At 45.2% G+C, this 23,028-nt stretch overlaps 1 protein-coding gene across 1 annotated transcript in view; it reads left to right on the top strand.

Moving 5' to 3' along the window:
• Positions 1-22,554, top strand: part of LOC147693133 (coiled-coil domain-containing protein 3-like) — a 161,167-nt gene extending 138,613 nt beyond the window's left edge. The window contains exons 2-3 of the mRNA XM_086936889.1: positions 6,039-6,213; positions 21,828-22,554. Of these exons, the coding sequence (XP_086793015.1) occupies positions 6,039-6,213; positions 21,828-22,115 (463 nt within the window). The 3' untranslated portion in view covers positions 22,116-22,554. The remainder of the gene's footprint in view (positions 1-6,038; positions 6,214-21,827) is intronic.
• The last annotated feature ends 474 nt before the right edge of the window (positions 22,555-23,028 follow it).

Genomic DNA, 23,028 nt, shown 5'->3' with positions numbered 1-23,028 from the left:
TGTGTAGGGTTGTGTGTTTTGGGTTGTGTGCTAGGGGGTTGTGTGTATTGGGGGTACGGGTGTGGGGTGGGGTTGTGTGTGGGGGGTTGTGTGCGTGTGGGGTTGTGCATGTGGGGTTGTGTGTGGGGGGTTGTGTGTGTGTTGGGGGTTGTGTGTGAGTGTGTGGGGCTGTTTGTGGGTGTGCGATGTGTGTGTGGGGGGATGTGTGTGGGGGGTCTGTGTGTGTGGGTGGTTGTGTGTACGGGGAGTTTGTTTGTGTGGGGTTGTGTGCAGGGGTGTGTGTGTGTGTGTGTTGGGGTTGTGTGTGAGTGTGTGGGGTTGTGTGTGGGGTTGTGTGTGTGGGGGGGTTGTGTGGGGGGGTTCTGTGTGTGTGGGGGGTTGTGTGTGGGTGGTAGGTTGTGTGTGTGGGGGGTTTGTGTGTGTGGGGTTTGTGTGGAGGTTGTGTGTGTGGGGGTGTGTGTGTGTGGGGGGGGTGTTGTGTGTGGGGGGGTTGAGTGGGGGGGTGTAGAGGGTTGTGTGTGTGTGTGTGTGGTGATGTGTGTGGGTGGGGTTGTGTGGTGTGTGGGGTTGTGTGTGTCTAGGGTTGTGTTTGTGTTGTGTGTTTGTGTGGGGTTATGTTTGTGTGTGGGGGGGGGGTTGCGTGGGGGTGTTGTGTGTGTGTGGGGCGGTGTGTGTGTTGGGGGTTGTGTGTGTTTGTGGTTATGGGGTTGTGTGTGTGAGTTTGTGGGATTGTGTGGGGGGGTTGTGTGTGTGGGGGGTTTGTGTGTGTGGGGGGGGCTTGTATGTGGGGGTTGTGTGTGTGGGGGGGGTTCTGTGTGTGGGGGTTGTGTGTGTGGGGTTGTGTGTGTTCGGTTGTGTGTGTGGGGGGGTTGTGTGTGTGAGGTAAAGGAGAAGAAGGGATGGGTTAGGGAAGGGTGGGGGAAGGGAATGGAAAGGAAAGGAAAGGAAAGGAAAAATGAGGGGAAGAAGGGGGAGAAGAAAAAGGAGGAGAAAGGCAGGGAAAGGAAGGGAGAAGGGAGGGGAGAGGGCAAATGAGAGAGAGGGAGGTGGGGGGAAGGGTATAGTGAGGGGAAGGGTAGGGTATGGAAGAAGGGATGGGTGAGGGGAAAGGGGAGGGAATGGTAAAGAGGAAAGGAGGTGAAGAAAGGAAGAATAAGGAAGAAAGGATGGGTTAGTGGAAGGGGAGCAGAAAAGGAGCAGAGGCGATGGGAACAGATTGGAAGGGAAAGAGGCTGTGAATGGGAGGGAATGGAGGGGAAGAGAAGGGAAGGGGTGGAGATGGAAAAGGAGAGAAGAGAGTGCAGGATGGGACCGGAATGGATTGAATGGGAAGGGGAGGGGAGTGACAGAAGGGGAGAGGATGAAAGAGTGATGGAGACAAAGGGAACTTAAAAGAAAGGGGGAGAAGGGGAAATGAGAGGAGAGATAGGAATGTAAGGTATAGAAGGAAAAACGAGAAAGAGAAAGGAAAAGGGAAGGGAAGTTTCAAGCCAGTATCAAGCCAGTATCAAGTCACTATCAAGCCAGTATCAAGTCAGTATCAAGCCAGTATCAAGTCAGTATCAAGTAAGTATCAAGTCAGTATCAAGCCAGTATCAAGTAAGTATCAAGCCAGTATCAAGCCAGTATCAAGCCAGTATCAAGTCAGTTTAAAGTTTGGTTTCAGTTCAGTTTCAAGTTCGTTTTCATTTGGTTTCTATACTCACCTTGTCCCTTTCACCCAGCCCCGCCCAGTTCTTTTGGAGCCTGTGAGGCCCCGGCCCCCTCGGCCTCTCGGGGCCTCGGCTCCGGCCTCCAGCAGTGGTCCTCTCCGTCCGGTGCTCATGAGTGCAATGCTGCGGCTGCCTGGGTACCAGCCTTGTATACCACGGACACGTCACAATAGAGACCTTCAACCTGTCATCATGCATCACTGGCTTATGGGCGATGACAAGTGTGGCAGTGTAAGGGGGGAGGGGGAGGGGGAGCAGCCGAGACACGGTTTTAATTCAATCACCTAAAAAAAGCAAAATCTATTTAGTCACAAAGGGATCCTGCGATGAGCCTCAAAGACGATCTAATCTTGCCCGACCTTCTCCCCCTCAGTGGCCTCTCCTTGTCTCTGCTGAGGCGGAAGCCTCCCCTCTGCACTTAGCCTCGACCTCGTGACGTCACAGTGCAGGGCCTGGCACGTCATAGGTGTTCATTCCACAGGATTCCCCTGCTGGTGCTGGCCTAGACCTCGTGACGTCACAGTGCAGGGCCTGGCACGGCACAGGTGTTCCATCCACAGGATTCCCCTGCTGGTGCTGGCCTCGACCTCGTGACGTCACAGTGCAGGGCCTGGCACGTCACAGGTGTTCATTCCACAGGATTCTGCTGAAGGCGCGGCCCTAAGGCTGTCACAACTTGCACACACACACATCCATACAAGCACGTGCGAAGACACTCACACAGGGGGGCCATGCGCTACAATTAGGGCCACTCTTTATTGGTCACAGTGAGATACCTTTGAACCAATCACAGCTGGGAGCAGTTGTTGCGTCCCTGCTGATAGATGGGTCTCTCCTCGTGGACGGTATACTATTCACAGCAGGGGCTCTCATTCTTCACCAGGCTCGTAATGGGGTCTCACTTGTGTGAGTTTCTAGAACAACCTTCACTGTGTGTTGCTCTGGGGTGCTTCTACTGTCTTTCCCTGTGAGTCGTGGTCATGGCTGCCAAGTTCCCGAGGTCATTGTGTGATGTGCCGCTCCAGTCCAGGTTTTTTCCTCTGAATTAAGGGACGTGTAGTCCTGTTTTATAATGAAATAAACAAGCCTACAAGTCCCAGAATTCCAGGAAAAAACGTGGACTGGAGCAGCACAACACGGATGAACCCGGAAAACTTGGCAGGCCTGCGAGATACCTGTGTTCAGGTCAGGAGAGCAACAAAACCCAAGGGGGGGCTAACACTTCCAGCAAGTGGTGTGGGACAAGAATTTCAGGCAATGCGGGCAGAGCCATCTTTATAGCCAATATTAGGGAAAGAAGTGACACATTTTGTACTTTTGACACATTCGACAAACCCAATCTGATTATGATGGAAAGATTCCAACTCCCTACCTAGAAAAGAGAAGAATTATCAGAAAATTGCCGGCTGCGTGGATACTGTAAGGAATCAATATGCCATTTAATGTGTGTTTGTGATCATTTAAAAATGGAACGAAGGAAGCTGTTACTGGCACACTTTAAGGACTTACAAATTCGTACCTGCAGGCAGGCGGTAACAAACTGCGTGAGAGGCATGTCCAATATTTTAATTTGTCGTGGTGTAAAATGTATGGTTAAAGTGAACACCCTCTTATTGAAAGCAGATAAGGAGGAAATGCATGTGGGAATCCGCATTGGTATTTTTTAGATTTGGTAATGTTTTAGAAGTTTTACTGATTTATGACGTTTTTATGTGGTGCTATTTATATATTTTTTTACTTCATGCTTTATGGTTATGATAAACCAAATAAAGTTGTTTTTTGACTGACTGACTGACCTGCATATCTAAGTAATTTAACGGATAATCCAGCTGGCACAAGCAATCTCTCAGACCTGCAAATGTCTGGAAGTATTTGGTCTGCTGAATATGAAAAGTGCCCTCCCCTCCAGTGCTTTGTTCCTGCTTGCACCTCTGAGAAGGGCTTGAAAGCATTCCTCGAGCGGCGCTAGAACCCGGGACACAGCCTTGCCTCCTGGGTAAGGGCAGGCGGTGACCACAAAAAATGCTGCACTGGGGTTCAGATGCCCCCCTTCAAAGCCCAGAGTGACTCACGCCATTCCCTCTTCTGGGTCCCATTCATCATAATCCCAGAATCATTTTATTTCCCTTCCTCCTTAAATCGCTGGTGTCTTTTATCTCTTCAGCAAAATTATAGACTTTAAAAAATTGAGCAATTTCTTCTCTGCTAATCTTATGTTTTCTGTTGCCAGGGCGGCATTATTGTATATTATTATATTTAAATCAAAAGGTATTCTTGGCCTTTGGGTAAGTGGTTAACTATCGCAATGAAAGGGAGCCAGAATGAAATGGAAACCACATTTTGAGTTAAACCTCATGCCTGATGGAAATTATATTTCTATGTCTTGTAGCCAGGGATGGGGTTTGCACTGAATCACAAGCCTGGTTTGTTCATACATGTCCGCTGCACAGTCGGGCCCGATTCACAGAACTAACTTAAGACAAAATCCTAAACTTACTACCATTTTGGTATTCACAGAAGTTAGGAGTCCTAACTTTACTACTCCTAAACTGAGAAAACTCCTAACTTTAAGACTTTCCGTATTCACAGTAGGCATTTAGGAGTCCTGAAGTTAGGACTCCTAACTTCTGTGAATACCGAAATGAGTAAGTGTCTTCTGTGAATACCGAAATGAGTAAGTGCCTTCTGTGAATACCAAAATGGTAGTAAGTTTAGGATTTTGTCTTAAGTTAGTTCTATGAATCGGGCCTTGGAGTTCACATCTTTATAGCTTGTCTTTATGTAGAATCAGGGACCTTCCCCAAACTTCTTGAGACTATCTCCCCAGGTCTACAATGACACTCTGGAATTATGGTTTATGAACAATTATATTTTTTCAGGCACTTGAGTTATGTCACATTTGAATCTAGCAAAGTTATCCTGGTAAGTAAGGAAGGAAGACACTCAGCCACATAAGGAAGGAGTCAAGGCTGGACTAGCGGGGGTCGTGGCTAGCGAGCCATCAAGGCAAATGGGCGCCGCTGTCCTCCTCCACCATCCACATGGAGAAATATATTCTAAAGGTGACATGACAAATAGTTGTTGGATGCCTGCCGCAATCTTTCGCCAAATCTTCTTCGTCTCTGCTGCAAGAAGCCTTGATGATAGAGCTGTCAAACCAGTATATCTGTCCAGGGTACCATGTTTCTAGTCCTTTCCTTTTGCAAATCATTTTATCAAGTGACTGGCGGCCCCATGTACTAGGCCTGAGTCGCAAATAGAGGAGGGCACGGAGGCAAATGAATAGGGTGGGCCGCGCCAGAGCTGACCTATGGATCTGGCTTGGCTCTAAGTGTTGTGCACAAGCCAAGCCATGAAAACGCTTGGCATGTATTTCGTGCTACAAACATAATATAAAATATTATAAACTTCTTCAAAATTTAAAAAAGTGTGCTTCTTTAACATGTAGAAGATTTCAATTTAGTGCATCAGATTATTCCACTGCAGAGGCAGACATTCATTAAAATGATAATCGTTTTTAGAAAAATTCATGCCCCCCCCCCCCCCCAGTGACGCTTTTCCCAGGATAAATTCCACGTGCTTCCACCTGGCGAAATTTGACCAAGGGAAAATGTGTAGGGGTGTGGTTTTCACAAAACTGATGCTCTTGATTCAGTCATGAAGTCCTGATCGCAGCGGAATCAGGATTTCCTAGATATTAGTAAAGAGAATGTAAGTGTTATTATCTTGCCCAATGCCAGGCTACCCAAGAAATCTCCACACGCGAGATATGTGCAGGCAGAAACTCTGCGCACCTGTTCCAGCTGAGCTGGGCCCATTGGAGGAGAAATGATGGAGTCATTGTAAAATGGTGTCAGCAAAAATTGAATCTATTAATGTGTTGTCACCCATTCTTTAAAGCAACAACTGTAAAACATTCAAGTGCAAGATTAGGGATTGCATCTTCACCAACATATAGTAGCCATCAATTGCATTTCAGTGCCAATGATTTGGAACCAGCATAAGACTTACCTATCAGATACATCAAATCTATTGTGTAAGGTTCTCTGTGCCTTATCAGCTTCATCAGCCTGCTTCAAGTGGGAATGTTCTACCTACTTATTGTACTTTCAGTCAAAAATATTGTCAATTTTTGCGCTCTACATACGACTAATGGGTGACAGACCAGTACCAAAACTGACTTGGCCCGCTCACAAGAAAAAACATAAACAGACAAAAATATTAACAGGCTTGGATCTCGTTGAAAAAAATACTACTTTAGCAGTGAGAGAATGCAGGTGTTTTTCGCTCAGGTGTTAATGCTCATGAATTGATTTTTGTCTCTAGAATGGACGAGAACTACAATCTGCTTCCTCATGGGGTCAATTTCCAGGATGCCATTTTCCCGGACTTACCGGAGAATCACCGGATGTTTTCAAGCCTCTTCCAGTTCTCCAACTGTTCTTCGGGCACGGAACCCCAGATGTACACCCCAGACTGGGAGGCCCAGGAGGACCATCGGGTAAGTATTGTGGGTCATCACACACCCTCTTTGGATACCTGGGTGAGCCATGAAAGCGACGCATGTAGAAGAAGACTTACCTACGGGGGCCATGAGGGGGTGGGAGCCATGATATGATAGCACCTGTGAGAAATTGGGTTGTTGGTTGAATGGGGTGTGAGCCATTGCCAAACAACAGCCACAATCCCTTGCAGGGTGCACCACAAAAGTCACTATATTAACCCGTGCTTAACCCTGGGTAGCTTGACACAAAAAGCAATCAGGCTTAACTTAAAGGCAATGTGTAAAGTATTTATGAAGCACACAAACAGTAATAAAGTGAAAACACAACACAAGGAAAACCCCATACCAATTTAAAAAAATAGACTGAATTTGAATACATTATTTGAAACCAAAACAACAAGAATCCAATCAGTAGAACTGGAGTTATTAATTTTTAAAGTTTTTAATAAAAATTAGTGGCTAAAAGGTCAAAGAACCAACGTGACCATCTAGTGTCAAATTAGACCGGGTCACAGTAGAAAGTTAAGGCTGACCGTGATGGAGTGTGGTTCGGATACAAGAAGTTGATTTGACCCGGTCAGCGCTTACCTTCTGAGAAGGTAGAAGTTCAGCGGGGCAAGTATGCCGGAGTGTCTGAAGAGGGAGTGTCATCATCAGATGGCCTTGGAACAAAGCAACAGTGAAGATGTTTTACCTTCGGACTTAGTTGTCGAAATGGATGTCAAAAATCTCCGGTGGGATGAGGCAGAGGGCTGTAGCCGAAGACAGTTCCAAGAGGTCAGATACCCCTTTAGCAAAGAACTGCTGAAACATATTTGCTGCTGCGGAGAAGAACGTAATGGGAGAAGCCGCATAGTCAATCAGACCGGCGATGTACCTCAGGCGGATAGGCGAGCATGTTGGTCCCGGTCTCCCACTGGTTCTGAGAGGACTTTTTGGCTAAATATTTTTTGTCGTCAATTTGGAAATTGGCCATCTGGGCATGTTTAGCATCACAACCAAGAGCCCAGGACTGGCGAGAGACATCTTGGGAGCTCAGGACTCACTCAGGCAGGGCCCATGTGAGGATTCAAGATGGTTGGAGCCTGTTATGTCCCTATTGCTCTTAACAGGGGGCCAGCTAACTAGAACTTGGAGTCACTTCTGGTAGTCCTGGGTGCAGGTGAATATGCAGGGCTCAACAACAGGGCTAGGTTCTGAGGGTTCAATGCAGGCTCCAGGCAGAAGAGCAGTACTTCCAGGTATAGTAGCAGTCTGGCAGAGGGCACAGCAGGTCACAGTAGCAAGCAGTCTTCTGAGAGTCCTTCCGCAGGCCCTGTAGTGACTAAAGAGTATGTCTGAAGGTACTATTTTATACCCTAGTGCCATTCTTCTGGAAAGGATCTTTATTTATTTATGAAGTGCATGTAATTGCCTACCTCTCCTGCCCTGCTCCAAGCTGGCTGAAGGGACAATGCAGGACCATTAGGCCCTATGTGTGGACATGACACAACCTATTTAGGTGCAACTGGGGCTGTGCTCAGATCTGCCCCATCCTGCCAGTTGATTGCCCATGAGGCACACTTAATCCCTCTATTGTGTGACTGTCTGGGAGGAATTCACAAAGTCTTACTCTCTCTACACACCGGACACATGAACCTAAGCAGGATGCAGGCACTAGGGCAGAAAAATGGCAACTTTCTAAAAGTGGCATTTTCAAAATGATAATGAGAAATCTGACTTTACCCTTAAAGACGGTTTATCATTACATTTCCATAGGTACTAAACATGATATATCTACCTGCTCCCAATTGGAAATTACACTTATTAAATGTAATAATTAATCTCCAATGTTATCCTATGGGAGAGGAGGGCTTTACAGTAGTGAAAAGCACATTTTGGAGTCTTACATTACCAGGACATTTAAAACGTAAAAGTACATGGTCAACCTTTTATTTAGTCAAAACTTACAAGGAGTGCAAAATCTTTTATACGGGTGGGCCCTCAACATCCCAGATTTTAAGTAGACTTAACATAAGAGAGGGTACACCCACTTTATTCTCGATAGCACCTGCTGTGCGTGGATGTTTCAGATATCACAAGCGAGTATGCAGATGCACCCAGGTAATTTAGGGCCCATGCCACATTTCCTGGATATACATGAATATATATTTTAGGGTCCTCACCCACAGCTACCACCTGTGGCTTGCTTCATCATTGGACCCAAACCCAGATCATGTAATGTGAGTGGGCGGGCTCTTCGCGTTTGTAAGCGGAACTCTTTAGGAGGTATGTGCAGGGAATTGAGTGAGTGTGTTAAAAATGAAGATAGATCTTCTATTAGAGTTTTAATGTATGAGGTCTAGGGCAAGATTAAAAACAGTGATATGTTTGTAGGGATTCCATTGTCCTTAACATCCATAGGCCCCAATGGGAGAATATAGACTGCACAGCACACAACATAGGCCCCAAGGAGCGAATCTGGCACACAAATGGCTGACTTGTGCCAATGCAGGCACCCTTGCATCATAATTCAAGGGTGCCTGCACTGAAATCAGGTTGTTTTTGTGGGGGAAGGGACAACTTCTCCCACAAAAACAACAACTACGCCACCCGGAGGCGTAGGCTTTCGTCGCATTTCCAGGTTAACAGCTTGCTGTATATCTGGGAATGTGTCAAAGGCCATGGAACACCCACTGTAACACCCATGGCACGCCTCCCCATCGCAGTGTGAGGCAACGCACCGGCTTGCGCTGCGTTGCCTCGCACCATATGTACGAGGCCATTTAAAATTATGCAGGGTGGCTTTACGTGGCTCATAGATAAGCGTCTGCACTGCATGCCATCAAAGCATCAAGCAAAGAGACGTTGCAGCAGCACACTGGCCTTGACCAAGCCCGTGTCCGATGTTAACAAAGTTCGGGTGCCGAATTCCACGGCTGCGTAGACTTGATTCAAACTCATGCCTCTTTGATCTGCTACCAGACACTCCCTGCCTTTTTATCTCATTCTTTCCGATTCTTTTTCATCCCTGTTTTCTGCCTTCGTCACTGTTTGTTTCATCTTTTTCTTCATTCTTCTTTCCCCCTCTTTTGTTTTTTTCTCTCTTGCTCTGGATGTCAGTCCGTTGAGTCAAAAGACGTGCCGGTTCCCAAAAATGAGTGCCAGTGGGCCGCACCTGCAACCCCCGGCTCAAATTAGATACCTACTGAATTTCACTCAAAAGCAAAGGGTCCCTTTCTCTTTAAGATGAATTATGCACCTGCCTCCAAGACAGCAGGGTTTGAGCTCCAAAATAGGTATCTCACTCAGCAACAGTCTATACTGTTCTCGTGCCAACTTAGTCCACTGTAGGGAAGGTATGGGCGTGGGGACAGGGCTCTTGGATGGTTGCATCACTCCCAGCAATTTCCTCTTCCAACGTTTTTGTCTACTCGCACCCCAGCACCCAAAGCTCTTAGTGACATTATCTTAAAACCTTTTACCAAAAAGAAGGGGACTGATTCAATTAAGGACCATAGAGGTTGGAATCTATTAAACAGTCAGATGAAATGATGCCCCTTGGACCATGAATACTATTCAATACGTAGGTCTAAACTCTTTACCTCCGTATCTGTTCAACAAATGAACTAGGTTTCCCGTTTCAACTTGAACTCGTGGGTAAACAAGCAAACATGAATCATTCAAAATACTCAATACACAATATTTGATATTTCATCAATACGAATTTACTTTGAGTTTACCTCATACTTTTTTCTTTATTTTAGTTTCAAAATTGGAACACATATGTTTTCATTCTGATGATACTACTTTACATATTAGTGCATGATTGTGATGCAATAAATACTCTATACACAGTGCATGGGAGACAAAATACAAAACAATCTTTACAAGCATTACATGAACAGTGTCATAAATCAGAAAGGTCCTACTTCATTGTAATCAAGTATTGCGATATTATACCCTACTTACCCTCAATACTAATTCAATAGGTGGTCCAGATAGTGAGGAGGTCAGAGAGCACCTTAGCACGTTTTATGTCAGTTTAAACCACAATCTGTTGGCTAAACTTAAAAGTCCATAGTCTCTTTGCAATTTGGTATGGCGATACTCTTTGCCTCGTGAAGTGAAAGGGTGGGTGGAGGGTGTGCCGACACGTTTCGACCTTCGTGTAGGGACCAAGAAGATTCAAGGAAGGTCTTCCTCAGGGCTGGGAACTTTGGTGTAGGACACTATTGTGAGTCGGAACAGTCTCTCAAAAGGGGTCCCGGTATAATTTCTCGGCAGAAGGGCATGAATTTCACATTTATGTGCACTTGCTGTCTTAGTCATAGCCTGTAGCCCGGTATCCAGTGCCGAGTGCTCCCGCTTCACTGCACACGTCCAGCTGCTTCGGCGATCTGGTCACGTCTTCCAACTTCCGTGTTTGTTACTTTTAAGTTTAGCCAACAGATTGTGGTTCAAACCGACATAAAACGTACTAAGGTGCTCTCTGACCTCCTAGCTATCTGGACTGATTACAATGAAGTAGGACCTTTCTGATTTATGACACTGTTCATGTAATGCTTGTAAAGATTTTTTTGTATTTTGTCTCCCATGCACTGTGTATAGAGTATTTATTGCATCACAATCATCACTAATATGTAAAGTAGTATCATCAGAATGAAAACATATGTGTTCCAATTTTGAAACTAAAATAAAGAAAAAAGTATGAAGTAAATTCGAAGTAAATTCGTATTGATGAAATATCAAATATTGTGTATTGAGTATTTTGAATGATTCATGTTTGCTTGTTTACCCACGAGTTCAAGTTGAAACGAGAACCCGGGTTCATTTGTTGAACAGATACGGAGGTAAAGAGTTTAAACCTACGTATTGAATAGTATTCATGGTCCAAGGGGCATCATTTCATTTAACTATTATCTTAAAACCAGCTTAACGAATGATTTGGGATCCATGTGTTCACTGATGGAGGTGAAACCTTATTCTTCTCCGCAATGATGGTTTCCCCACAGCGCATCCTGTAGGGTAGCTACCCATCACTGGATGCAGGTGCAGGATCTTAAGATAAATGGACGTAAAGTCAAGGCCTTTGTGGAGTAAAGCACAGCGTAGGATGCTTTAACGTTGGAGCCAAGAATTGGATACCTCTCCCCCTGCAGTCAAAGTTGTTGATAATCTGGGATGTTTCTCGTTTTCGACAGTTGCGGATCCTGCGCTCCATCACACTCTTCCTCCTGAGACCCAGCACAGTCCCATGACCTCCTCCTGGTTTTCCTCTTGAGTGGACTTTTGTCTGGTATCCTGGTCTGTCTCAGGATTGAGACTGCAGAACGTCAGCGCTTGACATGCCGGGGGCTCTGGTTACCACATGTCTCTGGTCTCAACTAGTTTACCTTGGATTCCAGTTCACAGGCACCGGCTGTCCATGCAGGTGGTCCTGCCTTATCGACTGCTTCTGCCTTCCTATTCCTGTCTTCACTGCTTGAGGTTGGTCACTGAAGTCCTTGGTGGCACCCCACTTCTGGAGAATCCGAGCATGCGCCTGACCTTGGCGTTCAGTGTAGAGTGGAGCAGCATTCTGGGTCTCTATGGCTGGAGAACAACAAGACGCCATTTTGGAAACAGTTGAAGACATGACTCTTTCTTAAGGAATGCAGCGCCTAGAGGTCTAATACCAGTTCAGCATCGGTAAAAAGCCTTTGCCTGGGGAGCTCCTTGTGAGTTGCTCTAACATAATGTAACATCCGATATTTCAATGCTCTCTCCATCCCTTGGGGACTTCACAAAGACTTACAGATCCAACTGGGGAGAGGTGTGGCGCCGCGGCCAGGGCGACTGACGTTGGAAACTGGGGATCACGGTTCGATTCCCAGCGCCGGCGGCAGATTAGCCTAGCACCATGTGACTCTGGGCAATAGCTTGCTTAATCTTCCCGACGGCCCCAAGCGCCTAGAGACCCTTATGGGTGATTGTTCGCGCTTTACAAATGTGGATTATTATTATTATTACTGTCTGCTTGGAGAAAACATACACACAGGTTGAGTCAAGTTTGAGATCCCAGCGCAATATTAAACCTCGAGAGAATGTGTAAAAGGTTTGCTGTTGCCCATATAATGCACACAGATGAAGATGCATTATAGTCCCCAACCCCCTTCCCCTCGCCAGTACCTCCTGACTTTCCTGAGCATATACATTGTCCGAATGACAAACTCTGGGCCCACGGTGCTCCAATGGATCTTTAAATCTTAATGAGGTACCACTCACATCCGGGTGCCCAGTCCACCTGATGTGGTTCCGAAAGAGCACAAACAGTTTGTAGACGTGTTTTGGTGCCACAAAGCAGGCCCACACAGGACTTCCTTTTTCATATGAAAATTCTTTCATTTAATTTTCTAAAATATATAAAAGCCTCTTGTTACATATTTTATGATTTCTACAGTACAAAAAATTGAGTAAAACGTTGTAAAAGGAAATGCTTACTTTTAGACCAGACTATGTTGCAGAAGGAACTGATGACTGTTCTCCTGCAATCATTCAGGTATTTGTCTGATAGACGGAACATGAAACTGGGTTGTTGATAGACTGCAGTGTGATCCCTGGTCAAGCAGCTGCCACAATCCTAGTCAGGGTTAGAGTCAGGAAACCCTAAAATACCATGTACTCCCCCTCTGGTAGCTTGGCACAGAGAAGTCATGCTAAACTTCAAAGGCAAAGGGTAAAATATGTGTACAACACTTCAAACAATAAAACAGTGAAAGCCCGACAAAAAGATTTCTAACCAGGTTAGAAAAATAGAGCTTAATTCAATATATAAAACAAGACTAGAATGACAAAAATCCAATAAGCAGAACCTGAGATATTAGATTTCACAGTTTTTAAGTAAAATTGCGCCAAAAAGCAAAAATCACTATTTGGGATATTTGCTCGCTCCGGACCAGGATAAAGTCAAAAGCTCAGTCCCACTGCGATGGAGTGCAGGCCGGCTATAAAGACCCGGAGGCATATTATCAAGCAGGGCGTTACAAATTATCGCTGTTTTAGCGGCAGAAAACTGCAGCTAAAGCGGCGATAATGGGCTTGATATTATGCCTTATAGAATTCCAATAGAAACCCATGTCCTGGTGTGAACATGGGCTTCTATTGGAATTCTCCAGGGCATTTTATCAAGCCCATTATCACCGCTTTAGCTGCAGTTTCCTGCCGCTAAAACGGCGATAATTTTAACACCCTGCTTGATAATATGCCCCCAAGTTAGGCCCACTCAAACAGAGTACCTAAATCCTGGTTGCGGAGCGTTGCATGGATCCATATCGAAGAAGTGTCACGCAGCCGAAGCAATACGTCGATTCTGAGATGCAAGAAGGCTGCGGTGTGAGGTCCTGATGTGTCAACATCGAGGATCCTGTCGAACGGGTTTGCAATGCAAAGTAAGGTATCAAGAATGTGAGATGCAGCAGAGGCTATGAGTCGGTTCTGATGAGCGGCGAACCTGCGATACGGAGTGCCGTTGTCGAGGTAGCCTTCGTAGAGGGATGCAAGGAGCTTGTGCAGGGGAAAACAAAGCACAGTGGCAGTTCAAATCATGGTGCGTCAGTCCCAGATGCGGGAAGCTGCGGAGATGCAAGTCTTTGTGTTGGGTCCAATCGACCCTACAACGGCGATGCATCAGTTCTGCTCGGAGATGCGCCTCTTGGTAGAGAAGATGTGTCAGTTCTCCTTGGGGATGTGCCCCTCAGCAGAGGATGCATTGGTTCTGCTGGAGATTCACCTTAGGTCTACTTCCATGGGTCTAGGACTGGGGTGGCACCACTTGGCAGGGCAGACTCGCATATGACAGAGTCTAGGTGCAGAAGCAGTTAGGTTGGAAGTCTTCTATGTCCCTGAGACTTTTCAGATCAGGAGGCCTGCCAGCTAGCCTTTGGAGCCTAGGAACAAGTGATGCAGTCCAGTCCTTCTCACCCAGACAGGAAGGTAGCAGTCCAGCAGTTCAGCACAGCAAGGCAGGTGTTCAAGCAAAGTAGCAGGCCAGCAGAGTGACAGTCCTTCAGCAACACATCACTCCTTCTTTCTGGCAGAGTATCCACAGGTCCAGAAGTGTACTTAAGTGTTGGTGTCTGAGGTCCAGTACTTATATCAAGCGGTGCCTTTGAAGTGGGGGACACAGAGGTTCTCCCTTCCTGCCCTGTCTCCAGACTCAGTACTGGCGAGTATATTGTCCTTGGTGCGGGCGCAGGACACAGCCCATTACAGGTAATATAGGCTGGGTCCAGTTCCTTCCTCCCATCCAGCCAAGATGGCCTGCCATGTCACACCTAAGCTTCAATTGTGTGTGGTATCTAGGGGGAAATACACAAAGCCCAGTTGTCACCCTCCCCAGACATGTACCAGAGACAGGCAGCAGGCACCAAATGGCTAAAGTAGGAGAATGCCAACTTTCTAAAAGTGAAATTTTCAGAATTGCAATATAAAATCCGACTTCACCTTACGTTTAAACTTTGAATTGTGATTTCAGAAATACCAGACTTGAAGGGTTTATCTATTCCCAATTGGAAATTACACTTATAATAGACTTTGCAGTATTGAAAAACTAATTTGAGAGTTTTTCACTATCAGGACATGTAAAACTTAAAAATACATGGCCTGCATTTTAAATACATTGCGTCCCTGCCCTCTGCATTGTCTAGGGCCTACCTTGGGGCTGATATTTGTATAAAACAGGAAGGTTTGGGCCTAGCAAAAGGCCAGGTTGAAATGGTAGTGTAAACTGTACACACATGTTCTGCAATGGCAAGCCTGACCCATGGTTAGAGGGCTACTTAAGTGGGTGGCACAATAAGCGCTGCAGGCTCCGTCCATCATCCCCTTTGGTATCGCTTTATTTCCGGTCCAGGGAGGACCTGGCTTTGCAGTTCCGGCTGGACTGTTTCCATGAGGCGCAGGGTCGGACTAATTTGCATATGACCATGTCTGAACTGGGGTGGTGGAGTGAGCTAAAGAATGATGATGAATTAAACCCAGATCAGTTGACTGGGGGTGAGTGTTTGATTTGCTCAAACGCTCCGTCCGTCATCCCCTTTGGTATCGCAGACCCATTAGTAGCATTTAATTTACAGGCCACGGGCACAAGTAGTCCACTTTACTAGGGACTTAATAGTAAATGAAAATGCCAATTGGGGATGAACCAGTATTACCATGCTTAGGGGAGAGAGCACAAGTACTGTAGCACTAGCTAGCAGTGGTAAAGTGCACAGCGTACTAATACCAACATAAACAAGGTCAGAAAAGGTGAAAGAGGAAAGCAAAACATTGGGGGGAAGACCACCCTAAGGCTGTCTAGTCCAACAAAACTTCTCAGAGGAGTTAGAATTCAATACATAAGACATTATGATGTCCCCCCATTTATCATCTATACTAATATAATAAAGGAGAAACTTGCAGGCTTTGAGGCGGGTAAACGCGGGAACCACTGCGCCAATCTACATACCCGATACACTGTTGAAATCGGCAGGGTGTGTAGATGGTTATAGGCAATATAAACCTTAAAAATAAACCTTATTAAAAAAATGTAATAAAAAAAAAAAGTAGTCCCCCCCAAAGTAGCGCCGGCCGCAACGTGCGTGGTTACGTTAGGAGCACGGGGAGGAGCAGCGTCCCAGGAGCGGCGGACATGGCGCAGGGGTGGAGCGGTAGTGCAAGCTGACAGGCAGGAGCAGCGCCGGCCAAGGTAAGGACACACTCATGTAGGGGCAGGCGGGGGTCATTTCCCAGCAGAGTTGCCGAGCACCGAAGCAAAACTGCTTGGCTCTGGTGCAATCCTCTCTTGAAGGGTTTAAACTAGCAGCCTCCAGGTATGTAGCTCAAAACCCACCGAGCTATTTGATGGTGTGCTTCTGCCTATGCCTTAATGTGTTTGTGGCAGTCACGCTGAACATTTATAAAGCACTCCACCCAGTACACAGCACTTCTTGGCGCTAAACGCCATGCCACCAGAACTATTGAGTAATGTAAGGTACTGCATCAGGTTTGCGCCTAGAAACAATCCAGCTTGTGATGGCGCTATATAAACGTGCAATCACAGCAGCAACAAGTAACTTTTCTGACACAAACATGCAATATAATATCAATGAAAATTTATTTAAAAGTAAACTGAAATGCACACTACAAAATAGCCTTTTGCCACAGGTCAATGAACTATAAAGCTATTAAACGAATATAAAACCGGAAATTATAACACAAGTGATGCACCCACTCTTATGATCGATGTATTTGATGCAGTAGGAAAAGTCTAGACTATGAACTTAAAAAAAAAAACAGCGCCACGAAGTGTCCCCCTTGCCACAAGCCATCTCTTTACAAACCAACTAAACATATAAATCTACCTGTGTAGTTGCTGCGTTTTAGGTTTGGAAACAGATCACATGTAAGTAAATGGCGTCCAGCATAGATCCAAATCCACCTTATATTCCAGGCAAATCACTGACTGTGCAACTGAAATGCAGCACAAACCACTTCTTGGCGCTATAACTATAGAGTAATAACTGACACGTACTGCATCAGGATTGCGCTTTCAGACAATCCAGTTTGTGTAATTCCATGTAGGTTAAATGTATGTAAATATATCACACGTGTAAATCCTGAAAACCCGGCGTGGATTTGTCTAACCTGGACCCCAGAAGCATACCCCTGATTTTGGAAGCCTAGCAGGGAGCACACTGGAATTTAAGGGCAAAACAACCTAATCACATCAATTGAAAGTGATGGCTTTTGATCCGCGTGCCCTGTGCAGGCCTTTCTATAAATATGCACGGGAAAACAGCGTGCAGAATGCATGTGTTTACTGGTTGCATAGGGGTAGATTTATTTTATATAACTCACCTTACCGTTCTAATGGACCTTGAAGCCTTAGTTTAACACATAAGGGGGTTCCGAAGTTGAAAGGTTTTTTTTGCAACGTTTTCTGAGAAATACGGAATGTTTACGACTTCGTGAAGTTTGCTACATATTTGCTGCATCACAACTGTGTGAAAACTGGTCAATGTATGCATGCAACATATTTCCTTATTAAGGGAAATAAAATGCTTCCACAAAAGATACAATTTACGGAGAATGGGTAGGTATTGCAATCATATGGAATCCACACTTTGGTGGCATCATGGTTTAGCTTTTTTTTATTTTTGTGACCTATGAGTGCATTAAATCTATACTACTATAATAAAGGAGAAACTTGCAGGCTTTGAGGCGGGTAAACGCGGGAACCACTGCGCCAATCTACACACCCGATACCCCGTTGAAATCGGCATGGTGTGTAGATGGTTATAGCCGATATAAACTTTAAAAATAAACCTTATTAAAAAAATTAACAAAAAAAAAAAGTAGTCCCCCCAAAGTAGCGCTGGCCGCGACTTGCGAGGTTACGTTAGGAGCACGGGGAGGAGCGGCGTCCCAGGAGCGGCGGACATGGTGCAGGGGAGGAGCGGTAGTGCGAGCTGACAGGCAGGAGCACCGCCGGTAGAGGTAAGGGCACTCATGTAGGGACAGGCGGGGGTCGGGGCAGGCGGGGGTCGGGGCAGGCGGGGGTCGGGGCAGGCGGGGGTTGGGGCAGGCGGGGGTTGGGGCAGGCGGGGGTTGGGGCAGGTGGGGGTCGGGGCAGGTGGGGGAACGGGCCGAGCGGGGGCCGGGCGGGCGGGGCGGTCGGGGAAGCCTGAGCAAAGAAGCCTGAGCAAAGAAAAGTAAGACAAACGGTGCAGGAGGAAAAGGAGGAAAAAGTGACGTGTGCAGTTACAAAAGTGGGGCGGGCGGGGGCACAGAAGCAAAGTAAAATACAGGAGGAAAAGATGACGTCTGCAGGTTTCAAAAGCGGGGCGAAGCCTAATTGCTCCCGGGCAACGTCGGGACGGGCTGCTAGTCAAATATAAAATGTGATGGCAGATATAGCTTGCTGCTCCCAAATACGCTGCAGATTTCACGACTTTTTCTTCCTGAGGACTATTGCTCCCAAGTATCTTTATAGAGTCACTTTTTGCAATAATTAAAATGTATTGATTGTTAGTTGTATCCGATCTGCTTACTCCCTGTATGTTTAGGATACAAGGGCATCACATGGTCTCAGATTTTACATTAGATTTTATCCGGCACTAGTACCACGTTTCTTCTACATTTGAACACTTTTTGAAATAATTAAATTTAGTATGTTTGGCATCCACTTATGCTGGTAGTTTGTATCAGACGTACACTACCAATCCTGTGTTAACATGATTTAATGTTACTCCTGAACCTACAAAAACTGTTCCAGATGTGCCATCTAGCTCTAAGAGTACATCTCTACAAAGGTTGTAGTCCCTCCTTTGTCTCTATTACTCTGTGATCATCCGTACATGCCCAGACATGTGCCCCATTATCCATATGGCCTAATGGCCTCATCTTAGTCATTTATAACCCTGGGCGGGTAACTTCGCTCCGTCACCTGAGTTTGCAGAGATTTGCCCCCACCGCGCTCCGTAGCGAACACGGAGTAGGCGAAAACTCTGCCTCCGTGACGCACGTGAGTCAGACGTACAGCGTAGTGTTTTTTGATTACAGAAGGATGTGAGGAGCAGGATGGAGGGCGGCCAGGCAGGAGAGGCGGCAGACAAGCAGTAAGGGGCTTCTTTTACATTTTTTAAGATTTTGGGAGGGGGGAGGGAGCGGAGCGTATTTCCACTGATTTTTTTTTTAAAACTCCGTGGAAATACACGTAGAGGCACTATGCCTGCTACACCCAGGGTTATTTATAATGAGGTGACCCCACCTCTTCTACAGGATCAAACAAGGAAGTATGAGTGGACTTGATCCAGTCCCACCCATGTAGGGGTGGAATATTACATGGCCAGCCCCACACCTCTTTCTGGGGCATATTATCAAGGGATTTATCTCTGCTTTTTTGGCTTTAAAAGCCAAGAAAGCGGAGATAAAATTATCTCCCTATCAGCAACAGGGTGCTAACACGCAAATTCGCATGATAGCACCTTTTTTCTCTACGCTTCCCCTTGCATCACTAATGAGATGCAAAGGGGGAGTTCCAGAGAAAAATAATAGGAGAAATGTTGTTAAGCGACATTTCTCCTATTATCAAGGATATCGCTAACCCTGTTAGTGATGAAAAAAGCAGCGCTAACCACAGTTAGCACTACATTTTTTACACCTGGTATTTTCCTGACTTAGCCATGATATCCTATGGAAGGTGGATATCATGGCTAAGTTTGTGAGCCCCTATCATCAAGCTAACGCCAAACTTCGAGAGATTATCGTAGGTTTTCCAGCAGTTAGCGTGAGGATTTTTATCACTTTTGAGATAAACGTTGCTAATAGCAAGTTATCTCAGCGATAATTTCCGGCGATGCTCAGCGATAAAAAAATTGTTGCAAAGCCTAGCTAGCGATTAATGTCGCTACTCGTTGGTAATATGCCCCTCTGTTTTTTCCCCTGTCTTATGACTAAGACCAGGATGCTTGGAGCGGATCTTCGCCGAGGAGGGGTCTTTTTTTTGTGGAGTTTTATAGCGTGAACCAGACCCGAAGGTATCAGAGCACTTTACATGAGCGCCAGTTACATTACAGACTAACACATTCATTTTGTTAGGCACAGGGAGATCTTGGGGCCGATTCACAGAACTAACTTAAGTCAAAATCCTAAACTTACTACTTTTGGTATTCACAGAAGGCATTTAGTAGTAGTAGAGTTAAGATTTTGTATTAAGTTTGACTTAAGACAAACTTAAGACAGACTTAAGACAGTCTTAAGACAGGCTTAAGACAGGCTTAAGACAGACTTAAGACAGTCTTAAGACAGACTTAAGACAGACTTAAAACAAACTTAAGACAAACTTAAGACAGACTTAAGACAGTCTTAAGACAGACTTAAGACAGACTTAAAACAAACTTAAGACAAACTTAAGACAGACTTAAGACAAACTTAAGACAGACTTAAAACAAACTTAAGACAGACTTAAGACAGTCTTAAGACAGACTTAAGACAAACTTAAGACGAACTTAAGACAGACTTAAAACAAACTTAAGACAAACTTAAGACAGACTTAAAACAAACTTAAGACAAACTTAAGACAGACTTAAGACAGTCTTAAGACAGACTTAAGACAGTCTTAAGACAGACTTAAGACAGACTTAAGACAGACTTAAGACAGACTTAAGTCAGACTTAAAACAAACTTAAGACAGACTTAAGACAGTCTTAAGACAGACTTAAGACAGTCTTAAGGCAGACTTAAGACAGTCTTAAGGCAGACTTAAGACAGTCTTAAGACAGACTTAAGACAGTCTTAAGGCAGACTTAAGACAGTCTTAAGGCAGACTTAAGACAGACTTAAGACAGACTTAAGACAGTCTTAAGACAGACTTAAGACAAACTTAAGACAAACTTAAGACAAACTTAAGACAGACTTAAAACAAACTTAAGACAAACTTAAGACAGACTTAAAACAAACTTAAGACAGACTTAAGACAGACTGCAACAAAGGGGTGTGCCTATGGCTTTGTGACACTGCTCCAGATTTACAAGGACTTCAGAAGGAGGCGTTCATGTGGCGCCACCAGGAGAAATACTTTTATTTCTCCTTGTTTTTTGCTCTTACTATGTGTGTTGAATTCTGCAGCCCACATAGAAGTAGGAAAACAGCATTAATGATAGTTTTTGTGCAGGAAGGTGCCCCTTCCTGCACAAACACAATCACCCCATGGTGCAAGGGTGTCTGCGTTGGTGCTAAACACCATTTTAAGCAGTGGTGCACAGGTGGGAATAGGGATGCGCTGTATTTTTGTTAATACGGTGCATCCCTGTGTTTTGAAAATTACGCAGCTCGGGCTGCAAATTTGCTTGCGGCACAGCACTGTTCCATTTGTAGGTAAATATGCCCCAAAGTGTCACATTTTATGCTTAGTGCTAAATACTGACTAACCCTCTGGAGCACTTGTGATCAGGTCCAAAATCTTTTGAAGTTCTGCATGTATTCCTTTAGGCTCTTCTGTATTTCTTTGCCTCAGGTTCAGGTTACCAATATTTTTCCACTGTAAGAAAAACCTACATGTTCTCACAAAACACAATTCAGCACCTTACTTCATTTAAAAATCAGTTAGTAAAGGCACATTATAATGTTTTGCTGCATGACTGATATTTTCTACTTAGTCCTCTATACTAAACTTTATTTACTAACATTTGTAGCTGAATATAAATTCACACCTGTATGAACTTAGGACATATATCTCTGAACCACATATATATTTCTGCTCGATTCTGAACAATAGTTCTTGCACAGTAAACAATTTAATTTTCAATGTTTGGAAAATTCAAAGTTGTTGTTTCAAACTTTTACACTTCCCAATCTAAAACAGAAAAAAAGTAAACTATTAATTCGACTTTATTCTTAAAATTCAGTACTTTTCTAAGTTTTGCTTTAAAACCTTTTCACGTAGATCCAAAGTGCAGCTTTTCTAATGTTGTTCCTTGTTTGTGAAATGTCTAACCCTCTTGAGTATGTTCCACACTTTCAGTGATACAGAGAGATACCATTAAGAGCTCACATTCTGCCCACTTCCGGTTGATGCTGACACTGGCTTTTCTCCCTTGTGTCCTTTGCAGCTCCTGTGCTCCACGGTGCAGAAGGCCCTCTTCGAAGAGGAGGAACGCGTCAAGACGCTCTCGCAGAAAGCCCGCGTCTTGGAGAAAGCCAACGGCCACCTGAGGGAGAAGGTGAAGAAGCTGAAGCGCTCGCTCCGCTTGGCCAAAGTTGAGAGCAAGAGAGAAGCCATGGTGGCCCAGCGGCTTCTGGAGGAGGAGAGGAACCGGAACCGACTTGGACAAAGTCCTGATGTTCACAAGAAGAGCTTGGGCAAACCTGGCAAGAAGGTCACTGAGAACACACTGTAGTGGAATGACTCACAGTATAAAGACCATCACATAAATGTCTACCTGGAACATTCCTAAGTTTTTACTCATAATTATGGGGATGCCCAGACTTTGAGGCATATAGATGTGTTTGTCTACTTGGGCACAAATGGATCTGAAAAGGACATCAAACACTGAGTAAATGTTGGAAGCAGGGTGGAATCTCTGTTGGTTTCCAAAGTTGGTATCCATTCCACGTTGGTGCGGTGGATCTTTCTACATCTTCTGTTTGCTTGTAAAGAGACCCCACCGCCCATGCGGACAGACATTGGTTCATAATAAACGCAGAGAAAGGACTACGTTTCTTCTAGACCAGTTTTGGTGGAGAAAAATATTATAAACTAATCCCAAAAAGAGGGAAGGATCTCCTTGAAGGGAAAAGACTGGATCTGGGGAGAAGGGTGGGTTTGGGTTGCTGGCAAGAAGGGTGGGTTACAACAGATTGAATGAGTATTTAGCTGATATATCAATGGATGCTTCAAGCTGAACCACCATCATGAAAAACCCTGGTTCTTCAAATGTTCCAGAGGGGTGCTAGTACCTTAGTGCATGGGTACATAGAAAAAACGCACAATTTATGAAGGCATCTCTCAGCCACCCTGCGCCTATGTTAAACTCAGGGTTTGTTCCATACTAGTTCAGGAAGCCTGTGTAAACCCTGTAGAAACAGTGTTGCGTGTTTCCTACAGGCTGCCATAGATCCTATGACCAGCATCACCTGAACCAAATAGAATGTGCCCACCAGACCCCTTCAGAGGTCTTCAGGTTCCAGACCCAGGAGGACTCACAGGGCCTTCTTTGAGTGCCTCCATGAGGTTTTAATAACTGACGAGTCTGTGGTCCAGCAGGACCTACTCCACTTAAAGCCCTGCTGGTATTGGCACAGTTGCAATAG

This window comes from Lissotriton vulgaris, chromosome 9 (genome assembly GCF_964263255.1).
Source record: "Lissotriton vulgaris chromosome 9, aLisVul1.2, whole genome shotgun sequence".
Classification (NCBI taxonomy): Eukaryota; Metazoa; Chordata; class Amphibia; order Caudata; family Salamandridae; genus Lissotriton; species Lissotriton vulgaris.
Note: the sequence above shows the minus strand (reverse complement) of the source record. Positions and strands in the feature narration are given on the sequence as shown.